We start from the raw sequence: 14796 nt of genomic DNA, 5'->3' as shown, positions 1-14796 counted from the left end.
AAAAAAAAAAAAGATCAGTTAGAGAAGACTTCTCTAACTCAGAGACAGGAATGAGCAGTGAAGGCATTGGCTGGCCTGGAACCACACACTCACCCTGAAGATCTATAGGACATAATAATGAGCCTATATTGCAAAGGATGAACGCTGGTATAGGGAATATGAATGTGTTTCAGGAGTATACTATACATAGTCTTTTTAAACTTTTAAGAAGTGAATTGTATATATTCCTAATGAAGTATTTATTATTTGTGTATTAATTGCAGTGAGGTCCTATTTGGATTGTAGCTTAGATGCTAACAAGGAGCTGTTAATGTTTTCAGCCTGGAAGTGGTAAGACCAAAGAGTAAAAGATTAACATAATCAAAGAATAGAAGCCTGTGAAAAGTACCATGGAATAGTCTTAAGATCCTAGGTTTTAGTACCTGCTCTGTTGTTCTGGAGTTTAGTTTCATGTTTTTTGTTCGTGATAGAGTTAGAGTATGTCATTTCTAAAGTCCCTTTAGTATCTAACTTTCTGAGTCTGCAAAAAGGAAATGAAAGTTTATATGCAAGGTTTTGCATATAAACAAAAAGGGAATGAAAAGTTTATATGCAAAAAGGAAATGAAAGTTTATATGCGAAATTTTGATGATGCAATATAATTTGAAGAATCATGGTAGGGTTTTGGCATATTTCACTATATAGAAGCTAGTGAATGAGCTTAAGAATGGACTGGGTGGCTCAGTGGGTTAAGCCTCTGCCTTCGGCCCAGGTCATGATCTCAGGGTCCTGAGATCAAGCCCCACATCAGGCTCTCTGCTTGGCAGGGAGCCTGCTTCTCCCTCTATCTCTGCCTACCTCTCTGCCTACTTGTGATCTCTCTCTGTCAAATAAATAAATAAAATCTTTAAAAAAAAAAAAAAAAAAGAATGGACTTTGGTCGGGGCTCCTGGGTGGCTCAGTGGGTTAAGCCTCTGCTTTCAGCTCAGGTAATGATCTCAGGGTCCTGGGATTGAGCCCCACATTGGGTTCTCTGCTCGGCAGGGAGCCTGCTTCCCCCTCTCTCTGCTTGCCTCTCTGCCTACCTGTGATTTCTCTGTCAAATAAATAAATAAAATCTTTAAAAAAAAAAAGAATGGACTTTGGTTATAATTATTTTTGTGTTTTCTTTGTAGGCATTAATCATTTCATGAGAGAGACAGTGAAGAATTGTAAAAGAAATGGGTTTGTTCAGACCATTTTGGGAAGGCGTAGATATTTACCAGGAATCAATGACAACAACCTTTATCATAAAGCTCACGTATGTTGAAATGTCTCTGGATTTTTAACTTAGTATTTTAATGACATATACTTTTTCTATAGACTAAACACAGATGATTTTCCTTTTAGGGATCAATAGCGTATTAATTGGATCTTCTGTTTCACTAAGGTTTTTGAAGTGATGGCTCATGCCTGTATTTGCTGAACACAGTCTTTAGGAGACTAATGTAAATATGGGTTCACTTAGTAATACTTCAAATACTTTAAAGATGTTCTTTTTCAGTAAACCAGTTACTTCGTTGTTTTGCTAATAAGTTATAAATTTAATTTTTACATCTGTTAGTTGTTCTTTGTTTCAGTTATCATATACCAGTTTGTCATACCACACCAAATTGCCAATGTTTTTAGAAATTAGCCGATCATTAAATGTGATTCATTCATTTTTGGTTCATTCTACTTGTGTATTTGTTTTAAAAACACTGGCTCAACAGAAGTTATTAGGATATCCAAAATATTGAAGAAAGCTGTTTTTTAGCACCATTTTAAGTATTTATTGATGGCATGTATTCAAATTATTATTAAAAACTCTGAAATCATTGGGATCCACAAAAGTATTCTATGCATCTGAACATTTAAATTTCTATTATAGTCCACATCTTCCTGTTTAAACTGCTTGTATTTCATCTTCTCCCATACTTTTGCATGTCAGTGCCCACTACACATTGTATGTATTGAAAATTCCCAGCCCCATACTGCTGAACTTCTGTCTGGAGCTGAAAACCTTCAGAGCACTAATGCTCTTAGGGACCATGGAGGAATAGTTGGCTTTTTGTTATTTCTTCACTCTGTAGGCTCCCATATAAGTAGATATCAAATATTTATCAGGCTTTTACCATATCTCTAAATCAGTTGTCACTTAGGGGTAGATAATTTTCTGTTGGTCAAATGGAGCCAGCTAGTGGAAGGCTTTTAATGGCAGGCTGAAAAATTTAGACTTGATCTAACAGGAGTTATGTTTCTTGGGATTTACATTATGAAAAATGGTAGATAGAGTCATATATGTAAATGAACCCTGTAAGTTTTTGAAAATTAATATTTTTGCACCTAAAGTTGTGAGAGTAAGCCTTTTCTTTTTTTTTTTCATTTTATTTCTTTTCAGTGTTCCAAAATTCATTGTTTATGCACCACACCCAGTGCTCCATGCAATATGTGCCCTCCCTAATACCCACCACGAGGCTCACCCATCCCCCCACCTCTCTCCCCTCCAAAACCCTCAGCTTGTTTCTGAGTCCAGTCTCTCATGGTTTGTCTCCCCCCTCCGATTTCCCCCATCTCACTTCTATCTAACTCCCAATATCCTTTGTGTTATTCCTTATGCTCCACAAGTAAGTGAAACCATATACTTGACTCTCTCTGCTTGATTTATTTCACTCAGCATAATCTCTTCCAATCCCATCCATGTCATTATAAAAGTTGGGTATTCATCATTTCTGATAGAGGCATAATACTCCACTGTATATATGGACCATATCTTCTTTATCCATTCGTCCGTTGAAGGGCATCTTGGTTCCTTCCACAGTTTGGCTACTGTGGCCATTGCTGCTATGAACATTGGGATAACAGGTGGCCCTTCTTTTCACTACATATATATCTTTGGGGTAAATACCCAGTAGTGCAATTTCGGGGTCATAGGGAAGCTCTATTTTTAATTTCTTAAGGAATCTCCACACTGTTTTCCAAAGTGGCTGCACCAACTTGCATTCCCACCAACAGTGTAAGAGGGTTTCCCTTTCTCCACATCCCCTCCAACACATGTTGTTTCTTGTCTTGTTAATTTTGGCCCTTCTAACTGGTGTCAGGTGGTATCTCAGTGTGGTTTTGATTTGAATCTCCCTGATTGCTAATCATGATGAACATTTTTTCATGTGCCTGTTAGCCATTTGTATGTCTTCATTGGAAAAGTGTCTGTTCATGTCTTCTACCCATTTTTTGACATGGTTTTCTGTTTTGTGTGTGTTGAGTTTGAGGAGTTCTTTATAGATCCTGGATATCAGCTCTTTGTCTGTATTGTCATTTGCGAATATCTTCTCCTATTCCGTGGTTTGCCTCTGTTTTGTTGACTGTTTCCTTTGCTATGCAGAAGCTTTTCATCTTGATGAAGTCCCACAAATTCATTTTCTCTTTTGTTTCCTTTGCCTTTGGAGACATATATTGAAAGAAGTTGCTGTGGCCAATGTCAAAGATGTTACTGCCTATGTTCTCCTCTAGGATTCTGATGGATTGCTGCCTGACATTGAGGTCTTTTTATCCGTTTTGAGTTTATCTTTGTGTATGGCATAAGAAAATGGTTGAGTTTCATTCTTCTACATATAGTTGTCCAATTTTCCCAGCACCATTTATTGAAGAGACTGTCTTTCTTCCAATATATATTTTTTCCTTCTTTGTTGAAGATTATTTGACCATAGAATTGAGGGTCCATATCTGGGCTCTCTGAGAGTAAACCTTTTCATGCCAAACCTTAGGAGTCAAAGTTTTAACTGATTCATTATGTTGTTACTGAAAAAAAAAAAAAAAAGAAAAGAAAGAAAATTCAAACCCTCTGAATTATGAATAAACATAATCAGAGGTAAATTTTGGTTTTGGTTTAGTTTTACTTTTTGTTTAAACCCTTATTATATTGAAAAATACACATCAGGAAAATACAGGAAACAAATGTAAATTTCAGTATACTATCACAGAGCTACACCTGTGTAGCAACTACTCAAGTCACATAGAAAGTCCCTTGATGGTTCCCAATCACTACCCACAGCCCTCCCAGGAATAGTTGCTATTGTTATTTCTAAGCCTATAGTTTTATGTATTTTGACCTCTTTCTATGTCATGTGTATATATTCTTACATCTAGCTTCTTTCACTCAAAATTGCATAGGTAAGTCATTCATGTTTCATTTGGAGTAACTGTTTTATTGTAGTGTAATAAATTATTTCTATTATGTGCATATATCACAGTTTATCTATTTTTCTATTGATGGGCATTTAGGTTCCCAGTTTAGAGTTTTTATTATTATTATTTTTTTTTAATTTAATTTTATTTTTTCAGTGTTCCAAGATTCATTGTTTATACACCACACCCAGTGCTCCGTGCAATATGTGCCCTCCTTAATACCCACCACCAGGTTCACCTATCCCCTCCCCCCTCTCTTCCAAAACCCTTGGTTTGTTTCTCAGAGTTAATCTTGCTGGTTTGAAAATTCTTGTCCAAGGTCCTTGGTGCACATATGTTTCCATTTATGTTTGGTAAAGACCAAGTCATAGAATTTTAGTAGGTAAAGCCAAATAGTTTTAGTAGGTAAAGCCAAATGGTTTCTTATGGTGGTTGTAGCAGTCGTCTTCTTATCAGAAGCATGTGCAAGTTCTCATTGCTCTGCATCCTTGCCAACAGTTGCTATTAAGATGATACAGTTTTAGCTATTCTGGTGGGTTTAAAGTAGTATCTTGTTAGTTTTACTTTGCATTTCCTTGAATACTAATGAGGTAAAGCAACTTAACAAATCTGTATTAGCCAATAGGTTATTTTTTCTTGGGAAAGTATTTTTTAAAGTTTTCTTGTTCATCTTTTGTTGTTGAGTTTTCTTTTTCCTTTTTATTTTTTTTAAAGATTTTATTTATTTGAGAGAGAAAGAGAACGCACAGCGGGGGTGGGAGGAGAGCTGAGGGAGAGGGAGAAGCAGACTCCCAAGACCCCAAGATCATGACCTGGGCTGAAGGCAGATACTTACCCATTTGAGCAACCCAGGCCCCCCCTGTCTTTTTCTTATATATAGGAGCTCATTATTGATTACATTTTTGGAAAATATCCTCTCCCACACTGTGTTTGGCCTTTGCATTCTTATGAGTAACTTTAGATGAGGAGAGGGAGTTAATTGGGTTTATTTTTAAAATTTTTATGGAGAAATAACTTGTGCAGTAAAGGGTACAAATCCTTAAGCATAAAGCTGGAAGTCTTAATGTGTATACCCATAAAACCACCATCCCAATCATGATATAGAACTTTTCCAGCACCCAGAAGGCTTCTTTATGTTCCCTCGAAATCAATACCATCCACTCCCCACCCCAGCACACACATGAAACTATAGGGTAGTTTTGTATGAACTTGAATTTTATTTAAGTGCAATTGTACTGTATATACTCTTGGGTCTTACTTTTTTCACTCAAATATAGGTCTGTGAGATTCATTAGTGTCATACGCAACTCTAGCTCATGTCTTTATTTAACTGACATTGTGGGAACATACCAACAATTTATTTATCTGTTTGAATGATGGCAGAAATTTTCACTATTTCCAGGTTTTAGCTATCATTAATAAACCTGCTATGAACATTCTTATATGTGTCTTTTGGTAAACATATGTGCCCAACTTCATTACCTTTAGAGTGGAATTGGTGAGTCATAGAATAAGCACATTTATACCTGTAGTATATACTACCTAACAGTTTTGCAGAGTGGTTATCCCAGTTAACATTGCCATCAGCTCTGTTTATCTACATTCTTGCCGTTGCGTGCTGTCATTGGTCTTTTAGCCATTCTGGTAACTGTGTAATGGTACCTCACTCCTTATTTATTTATTTATTTATTTATTATTGTGTTATGTTAGTCACCATACAGTATATCATTAGTTTTTGATGTAGTGTTCCCAGATTCATTGTTTACATATACACCCAGTGCTCCATGCAATACATGCCCTCCTTAATATCCATCACCAGGTTCACCCGTTTCCCTACCCACCCTCCACTCTAAAACCCTCAGTTTGTTTCTCGAAGTCCACAGTCTATCATGGTTCATCTCCCCCTCCGATTTTTGCCTTTCCCTAATGACTAGTGATGTTGAGCTCCTTTTTTGTTTATTGTCCGTTTGGATATCTTCTTTTGTGGCGGGTCTATTTAAATCTTTATCTTTTTTTTTTTTTGAATTGTCTGTTTTTTAACTGATTTATGACAGTCCTTTATATATTCCAGATATGAACCCTTTGCTTCCGTGGATTTATTCATCTTTTGTATTATTGTAGTATTTTCCTTGATCTGTTTTAACAAAGTTTTTTCTACCCCAATTTCAAGAAAATATTCACTAGGAGCTTTTGGTTTTGCCATATACATTTATATCTATAATCAACCAGGAACTGGTTTTTATGTATTTTGAGAGACTGAGGGTCAAGGTCTTTCTCCTTCCCACTCAAGGATATACAGTTGTCCCTAACTATTTATTGAAAAGACTGAGCTTTCCCCCTACTACTTTATTGTATCACTTTTGCCACAAATTAATTTTCAAATATGAATGTGTCTGTTTTTAGACACATTATTTTTGCCTGTTGTATTTGTTCATTCTTTAGACAATGCCACATTGCCTTCGTGATACAGCTTTGTAAGATGTCTTGATATATGATAAAGTAAGTCTTCTTACCTAGTTCTTTTGTTTGGTTTTCAAGAGTATTTGCCTATTTTTGGTTCTTTGTATTTCCATATACATTGTAGAAGCAACATGTGAATTTCTACACAAACACAAAATCCTGCTGGGATTTTTTTTTTTGAGATTGCCTTGAATTCATAGATCAAGATGGGATTAAGGGACATCTATATGTTTGTGAAATAATTTTGAACTACTAAGTACATTTTAAGTGATGATATATATGTTTGTGAAATAATTTTGAACTACTAAGTACATTTTAAGTGTAATGCAGTTTTTGATTACGGAATGTTGACGATTTCTAAACTGAAGCAATCTGACCTTCTTCTATTTAGACTGTTTTCATGTGAATGATAGCCCAGAATCTAGAGCCCTAGATCATTCTAGTTGTTAGGGTGCAGCTTAATAGTTGATGTCCTGGGTTACATCTTGGTCCAGGTTACAGATGTGAGCACTGATCTGTGGATACTAAAAGCAGGTATGAAACCATGTAGGTGTATCTGATGGAGCCCTTGTTATTTATTTTCATAGGCTGAGCGTCAGGCTATCAACACAACAGTCCAAGGTTCGGCGGCTGATATTGTTAAAATAGCCACAGTTAACATTCAGAAGCAGTTAGAGACCTTCCACTCAACCTTCAAGTCACATGGTCATCGGGAGAGTATGCTCCAAAGTGACAGAACAGGTTTGTTCATAAATGAGAACCCTGCTATAATGTAGTGAGATTAATTGTATCAGAAAAGAAAAAGGGAAACATTTTACTCATTATTTTTCAGCAGTTTTCAAATGTTTTGGTCTCATGATGTCTTTACATTCTCAGAATTACTAAGGGTCCCAAAGAACTTTTCTTTATGTAGTTTACGTATACTAATATTTACCATATTAGAAATTTAAACAGGAAATTCAAAAACATATATTAACATTTGAAAATAATAATAAACCCACAATATGTCGACATATTTCTAGAAGAGACATACATATACATTGCAGAGAATAATATAGTCAGTCACACAGATATAAAGATGTTCACTTACATACAAAAATACATAGATATAAAGACTTGCCCATCACATGAGGATTATTAATTTTATTGTCTTACCTCCCCCCATAATATCTAAGGCTACTCATTCAACAGTTTTTGTATGGCTATCAATGTGCACACACACACCACACTCATACCACATAAAATGCATTCTCTCTCTTTATAGGGAGAATAAGTGATCAAACTAATTTGGGTGATAATACTATACTGTGTGCTTAAGGCGATTTGGAACTAGAAGTTATCAACCTCTTTTAAGTTTAAAATCGAAGGGAAGATGTGATCTGTGGCTGAAATATTTACAGAACTGTTCACAGCAGAGTGATGCAGGGCCAGCATGAGGATATGGACAATAACCGCTTTTGGAGTGGGTGGAAGGCAATGTGGGTATGTCCCTGAGGATCACTTCCTGGGCTTGTGCTGGGTTAAAGGTAGTGGTAGGTCAGCTGAGCCCAAGGAAGCAGCCCACACAGGAAGCAGGAGGATCATAGCATTTGGGATCAGAAGCCAAAGCACAACAGGAAATCCAGAGGATGGAGGTATGGTGACTGGAAAGCAGAAAAGCGTCCTGATAACCAACGATGTGAGCTAAGTGGGGCCTGGTGGGGCAGAGCAGATTTTAGTCAGCTGGCAAACAGATAGATGCACAGCATTTGCGGCCCTGGGATGGAAGCAGCTTGCCACAGCCTCATCTGTATTTGCTCTCTTACCCTGTAAGAACTACCTGTGAATAAATTTGGGCTGCAGATTATGACAGCTGAAGAGCCCTCTCTGAGGGAAGCACCAGATATAAGGAAGATCGTGTTTGTGCTGCCTGGAACGATCAGTGGGAAATTTGGGTGGCAGAGAGGAAGGACTGCTCTGAGATATGGGGAAATGATTGAGGGCAGTTACTCTAAAGTAACCTTATCTTAGTGATTAGTGGGGCATAATCTGTACCAGTAGGCCCAGCTTGTTAGGAGATGTAACTAAGTCTGATACAGTGGAGTTATAGGCTCTTTTGAGAATATGCTGAAAGATCACTCCACAGAAACATGTACAGATACAGACTCTAACACATAACTTGAAGTAGTCTCTGAAGTCCTCATTTGGACCCTGGGTTTATAATTACTTATTTGTTGCATGTGGTCCAATTGGTAAAACCCCAGTTCTACCACAGTGACACTTCTGGCCATAAGAAGATATCAGGGAGTGTCCTTATAAACTGCCTAAAGACAATACCAGCTCACTTTCCTGGGGCAGGGATCAGGCCCCATACTACTCTGGTGCTATTATTTAGAGAAGTTGGTAGTAAAGGCGCCATGGAAAGTGAAGATGTTGGTTGTTTATAGGAAATAAGTTAGACGACGTCTTTTGGAGAAGAGTTCTTCAAACTCCATTTACTGACTTCTTTGTTATGTTCCTCCTTTCTGGGAGGAAGCTGGTAGAGTTTTGAGTTTACCTGATAGGTGGAAAGTCAGCAAGTGGATACTTTCCTAATAGTTCTAAATCTTATATATCTTAATCACTTAATTAAAATTCTCCAGAGTTTCTCAAAATCCCTAAAAACAAACAAACAAACAAACAAACAAAAACCTATTCTATAGCACGGTGACATGCTGATCAGTTTTCCTACTTTTTTCATGGGATAGGATTGTTACCAAAGAGAAAACTGCAAGGGATGTTCTCCCCGATCAGAGGAGGCTTCTTCGTCCTTCAACTCCATGATGAGCTCTTATATGAAGTGGCAGAAGAGGATGTTGTTCAGGTATTTTTGCAGGGTTTGCGTCCATTTCATAGATCACTAAGATGCTGAAGGTCAAGTTAAGGTGCATGAGGTTTCTGGAACCCTTCCCTGGAACCCCAGGATGGCTACATAAATGTTGAGTCCATAAGGGTAGAGAAAGAGCTAAGAGTGCTCCATTTCATATTCATTTTTAAAGAAACTTTTGATGCAAGGCTGTTTTTGTTTGGGAGAAGTTAGACGAGAATCTTGCCCTGAGGGTTTAAAAACTGAGCATTCTCACTGAAACTGGCAGAGCTCCTGCTCATCAGTGTAGACAAGTTTGGAATGCCTATTTCTTTTTGGATTTTGAGTTTTAAGAACCATGAGGTGAAGAGCTGCAGTCTGGCTTATCACCTCAGTGGTGGGTTGGGAAACATTCTTTGATTGGGAAGAGAGTTTGTTAACCTCTTTTTTTTTTTTCTTTTATTTGCAGGTAGCTCAGATTGTCAAGAATGAAATGGAAAGTGCCATAGAACTTTCTGTGAAACTGAAAGTGAAAGTGAAAATAGGTGCAAGCTGGGGAGAGCTGAAAGACTTTGATGTGTAATTGTATAGATGATGAAGTCCTTGTTGGAAAGCCTGGTGTAGGTACAACCACGTGGAAGAGAGATTACCCTTTCACGTATTTCAGGAAGACCAACTCTCAAGTCTTGATGGATGTGGAATAGTGATGTTAGTGAGAGTTTCAAAATGTATGTCAGACTTTATTCTCTGTAGTGTGAAGAAACTTTTTTTGTGGCAAAATACCAAGTTTAATGATTGTATTCCCTCTCAAAGAGGGACTGAAATCACCTTTTCCAGCTCTTTGTGGCTCTAAACGGGTTCAGAACGCGTGATTGAAATATGCACTTAGCACTTTGGGTCTCATCTGTGTGAAGCATGAAGACAATGGAACTGCTGTCTCAGGGGCATTTCCAGCCCTGTGCATCACACTTGGGATGCAGACCCCAGCAGGAACCATAGGCAGATAGAGATTTAGTTTCTCATAAACTACCACAGTTAGGCATTGTGTGTGATTTTTTTTTGTCCAATATTAATTTAAGACTGCCAGAATCGTCTTTGTAAGCAGCATTGGCTAATAAATTCTGAAGTCTGTAAAGTGGTAGGCTTGGTAAGGATGTCGTCCAGGAATGGATTTTCATGAAATGGTGTTTCTTCTCCTTTTCCCTCCTCAATTCATACAATGAATGTATTTGCAATACTTAGATATTATAAAATAAGCTACACCTCTTCAAGAGGTATCCTGTTCTGTAAGATCAGAAGTTTATACTGCAGTTTAATACAATAATGCCAAAGAAGGAAGACACCTCCATATCCATCTCTTAGTGTCCCTTTCTGTGTTTGTGGTGTGGTGAGAATACCCATGCTAAAGAGATGATATTTTGTAATTCCAATCAAAGGTGTATTACTGACTTTCTTGCTATTGAAATAAAAGAATTTATGAGAAATTTATATCAGTATTTCAGTTTTTTGAATTGTGTTTCATCTAAGAGTGTCCAAAAGCTGAGTTCCTAGTTATTTATTCTAGGGTTTGCATTGTTAAGTAGGTTCAGCAATGTCTGTGCACATAGGAAATGTTTCTTATTTCATAATCAGTTATCAGAAAAGTTCTTTTATGTTTATTAACCAGAAATTTAAAAAAAAAACAGTTGCTTTATAAACAAAGGATAATACACTATTAGTACTTGCATATTAGTGCACAAAATACTCAGACATGTTTTTTGGGGGGTGAGAGGGAGTAAGCAGAAGATGGCAAAGATAAGAGGGAAGTTATATCATTATTTCTTGAGTTTTTTTTTCCATATTTACCTATACCATGTTTCTCAGAGAGAAAAGCTATAGTGCTGTCAGTATTGAGATCCAGCACAAGAGAAGGCTCTTCTCTTCTTCTCTAAACATGAGTGCAGACATATAGGTCATTTCCACCTGATCTTCTGCAGCATTGGCTCTGGATGTGTAGTCCTATGCATCTTCTCATCCTTTTGACTTATCAGCTGGACTTAAAACAGGCAGCCCTTGCTATGCATGATTAAGTTATACGCAAATTCCAGTTACCATGGTTTACTTAAATAAGACTAGTGCCCCTAATTGCAGAATTCAAATTTCAGTTCTCATGGTATATTATCTGAGTAACTGCAGCAAGTTCACACTTTATTGGTAGCTCTTCAGTCCACAAATCATGATGTAAATAACAGATGAGCATTGTGGTAAGCAGAATAATTCCCCCCATCCTCATCCTAATCCCCGAGATCTGCAACCATGTTCTATTACATGTTAAAAGGGACATTGCTGAGGTGATTAAGGTGGAGATCTTGAGATGGGGAAATTATCTAGGTGTTCCAATATAAACACATTGGTCCTCATAAGGCGAAGGCAGATGGTCAGAATCAGAGGAGGATGGTGAAGATGTTAGATTGATATTCGAAGAAGTTGCACTGCTGACTTTAAAGGTGGAGGAAGGGACCATCAGCCAAGGAATGCAGGCAGTCTCTGGAAGCTGGAAAAGGCAATGGAATAGATGTGGATTCTCCCCCTACAACCTCCAGAAGTGACGCAGCCCTGCCAACACCTTGTCTTCAGCCTAATAAGTTTATGTCGGACTTCTGACCTTCCAAACTGTAAGATAATAATCAGTGTTGTTTGTTTTTCAGTTTTATTGAGATATAATCAACACACATCACTGTATAAGTTTAAGGTGTACACCATAATGACTTGACTTATATATATTGTGAAATGATTACCAAAATAAGTTAACATCCATCACCTCCTTTGGATACCAAAAAAAAAAAAAAATAGTTTTTTCCCTTGTGATGAGAACATTTAGAATTTACTCTCTTAGCAAATTTCAGCTATACAATCCATTAGTGTTAGCTATAGTCATCATGTTGTATATCACATCCCCAGTGCCTATTTCTCTTGTAACTGGAGGTCTGTACCTTTTGAACCATCTTTTCTAACTCTCCCCTTCTCCTACACTTGACCTCTGGTAACCACATATCTGATCTCTTTTTCTATGAGTTTGTTTTTTTGAAGATTCCACATATAAGTGAGATCATACAATATTTGTCATTCTCTGTATGATTTACTTCACTTAGCGTTATTCCCTCAAGGGCCATCCATATTGTCTCAAATGGCAGAATTTTCTTTTTTTTTTTTTTATGGCTAAATATTTCATTGAATATATAGTCCACATTTCTTTATATATTCATCCACCAATGGGCATATAGTTTATTTGTATATCTTGGTTATTGTAAATGATGTTAACAGAGGGGCACAGATACCTCTTTCATAAGTGTTCCCGTTTCCTTCAGGTAAACATCCAGGAGTGGAATTACTAGATCACATGGTAGTCCTATTCTTAATTATTTCAGAAACCTTCGTACTGGTTTCCACAGTGACTGCACCAGTTTGCTTTCCCACTAACAGCACACAAGGGTCCTCCTTTCTCCACATTCTAGCCAACACTAATTTCTTGTCTTTTTTATTATAGCCTTTCTAATGGGTGTGAGGTTTTGATTTATATTTCCCTGATGATTACTGACGTTGTACACATTTTCTTGTACCTGTTGTTCATTTGTGAATCTTCTTTGGAAAAATGTCTATGAAGATCTTCGACCCATTTTTTATTTGATTAATTAGGGGGTTATTGTGGTTGTTGTTGTTGTGCTTTTTTTTTTGCTAATGAGTTGTATGAGTTTTAATATGTATTAGATATTGGCTACTTATCAGATTTGCAGTATTTTTTTTCATTCTACTGGTTATATTTTCATTTTATTGATTCTTTTGATGTACAGAAGCTTTTTTTTAAAAAAAATTTTTATTTTATTTTTTATAAACATATATTTTTATCCCCAGGGGTACAGGTCTGTGAATCGCCAGGTTTACACAATTCACAGCACTCACCATAGCACACACCTTCCCCAATGTCCATAACCCCACCCCCCCAACCCGCCTCCCCCCATCAACCCTCAGTTTGTTTTGTGAGATTAAGAGTCACTTATGGTTTGTCTCCCTCCCAATCCCATCTTGTTTCATTTACTCTTCTCCTACCCCCTTAACCCCCCATGTTGCATCTCCTCTCCCTCATATCAGGGAGATCATAGGATAGTTGTCTTTCTCCGATTGACTTATTTCGCTAAGCATGATACCCTCTAGTTCCATCCACGTCGTCGCAAATGGCAAGATTTCATTTCTTTTGATGGCTGCATAGTATTCCATTGTGTATATATACCACATCTTCTTTATCCATTCATCTGTTGTTGGACATCTAGGTTCTTTCCAGAGTTTGGCTATTGTAGACATTGCTGCTATAAACATTCAGGTGCACATGCCCCTTAAGATCACTACGTTTGTATCTTTAGGGTAAATACCCAGTAGTGCAATTGCTGGGTCATAGGGTAGTTCTATTTTCAACATTTTGAGAAACCTCCATGCTGTTTTCCAGAGTGGTTGCACCAGCTTGCATTCCCACCAACAGTGTAGGAGGGTTCCCCTTTCTCCGCATCCTCGCCAGCATCTGTCATTTCCTGACTTGTTAATTTTAGCCATTCTGACTGGTGTGAGGTGATATCTCATTGTGGTTTTGATTTGTATTTCCCTGATGCCGAGTGATATGGAGCACTTTTTCATGTGTCTGTTGGCCATCTGGATGTCTTCTTTGCAGAAATGTCTGTTCATGTCCTCTGCCCATTTCTTGATTGGATTATTTGTTCTTTGGGTGTTGAGTTTGCTAAGTTCTTTATAGATTTTGGACACTAGCCCTTTATCTGATATGTCATTTGCAAATATCTTCTCCCATTCTGTCAGTTGTCTTTTGGTTTTGTTAACTGTTTCCTTTGCTGTGCAAAAGCTTTTGATCTTGATGAAATCCCAATAGTTCATTTTTGCCCTTGCTTCCCTTGCCTTTGGCGATGTTCCTAGGAAGATGTTGCTGCGGCTGAGGTCGAAGAGGTTGCTGCCTGTGTTCTCCTCAAGGATTTTGATGGATTCCTTTCTCACATTGAGGTCCTTCATCCATTTTGAGTCTATTTTCGTGTGTGGTGTAAGGAAATGATCCAATTTCATTTTTCTGCATGTGGCTGTCCAATTTTCCCAACACCATTTGTTGAAGAGGCTGTCTTTTTTCCATTGGATATTCTTTCCTGCTTTGTCGAAGATTAGTTGACCATAGAGTTGAGGGTCTATTTCTGGGCTCTCTATTCTGTTCCATTGATCTATGTGTCTGTTTTTGTGCCAGTACCATGCTGTCTTGATGATGACAGCTTTGTAATAGAGCTTGAAGTCCGGAATTGTGA

At 37.5% G+C, this 14796-nt stretch overlaps 1 protein-coding gene across 1 annotated transcript in view; it reads left to right on the top strand.

The window, feature by feature from the left end:
* Positions 1-10834, top strand: part of LOC111155023 (DNA polymerase theta) — a 133027-nt gene extending 122193 nt beyond the window's left edge. The window contains exons 27-30 of the mRNA XM_022515036.1: positions 1155-1279; positions 7230-7383; positions 9369-9484; positions 9936-10834. Of these exons, the coding sequence (XP_022370744.1) occupies positions 1155-1279; positions 7230-7383; positions 9369-9484; positions 9936-10049 (509 nt within the window). The 3' untranslated portion in view covers positions 10050-10834. The remainder of the gene's footprint in view (positions 1-1154; positions 1280-7229; positions 7384-9368; positions 9485-9935) is intronic.
* Positions 10835-14796: the final 3962 nt, after the last annotated feature.

The sequence above is a fragment of the Enhydra lutris genome, unplaced genomic scaffold, assembly GCF_002288905.1.
Source record: "Enhydra lutris kenyoni isolate GAN:26980312 unplaced genomic scaffold, ASM228890v2 scaffoldscaffold39, whole genome shotgun sequence".
NCBI classification, from domain to species: Eukaryota; Metazoa; Chordata; class Mammalia; order Carnivora; family Mustelidae; genus Enhydra; species Enhydra lutris.
Note: the sequence above shows the minus strand (reverse complement) of the source record. Positions and strands in the feature narration are given on the sequence as shown.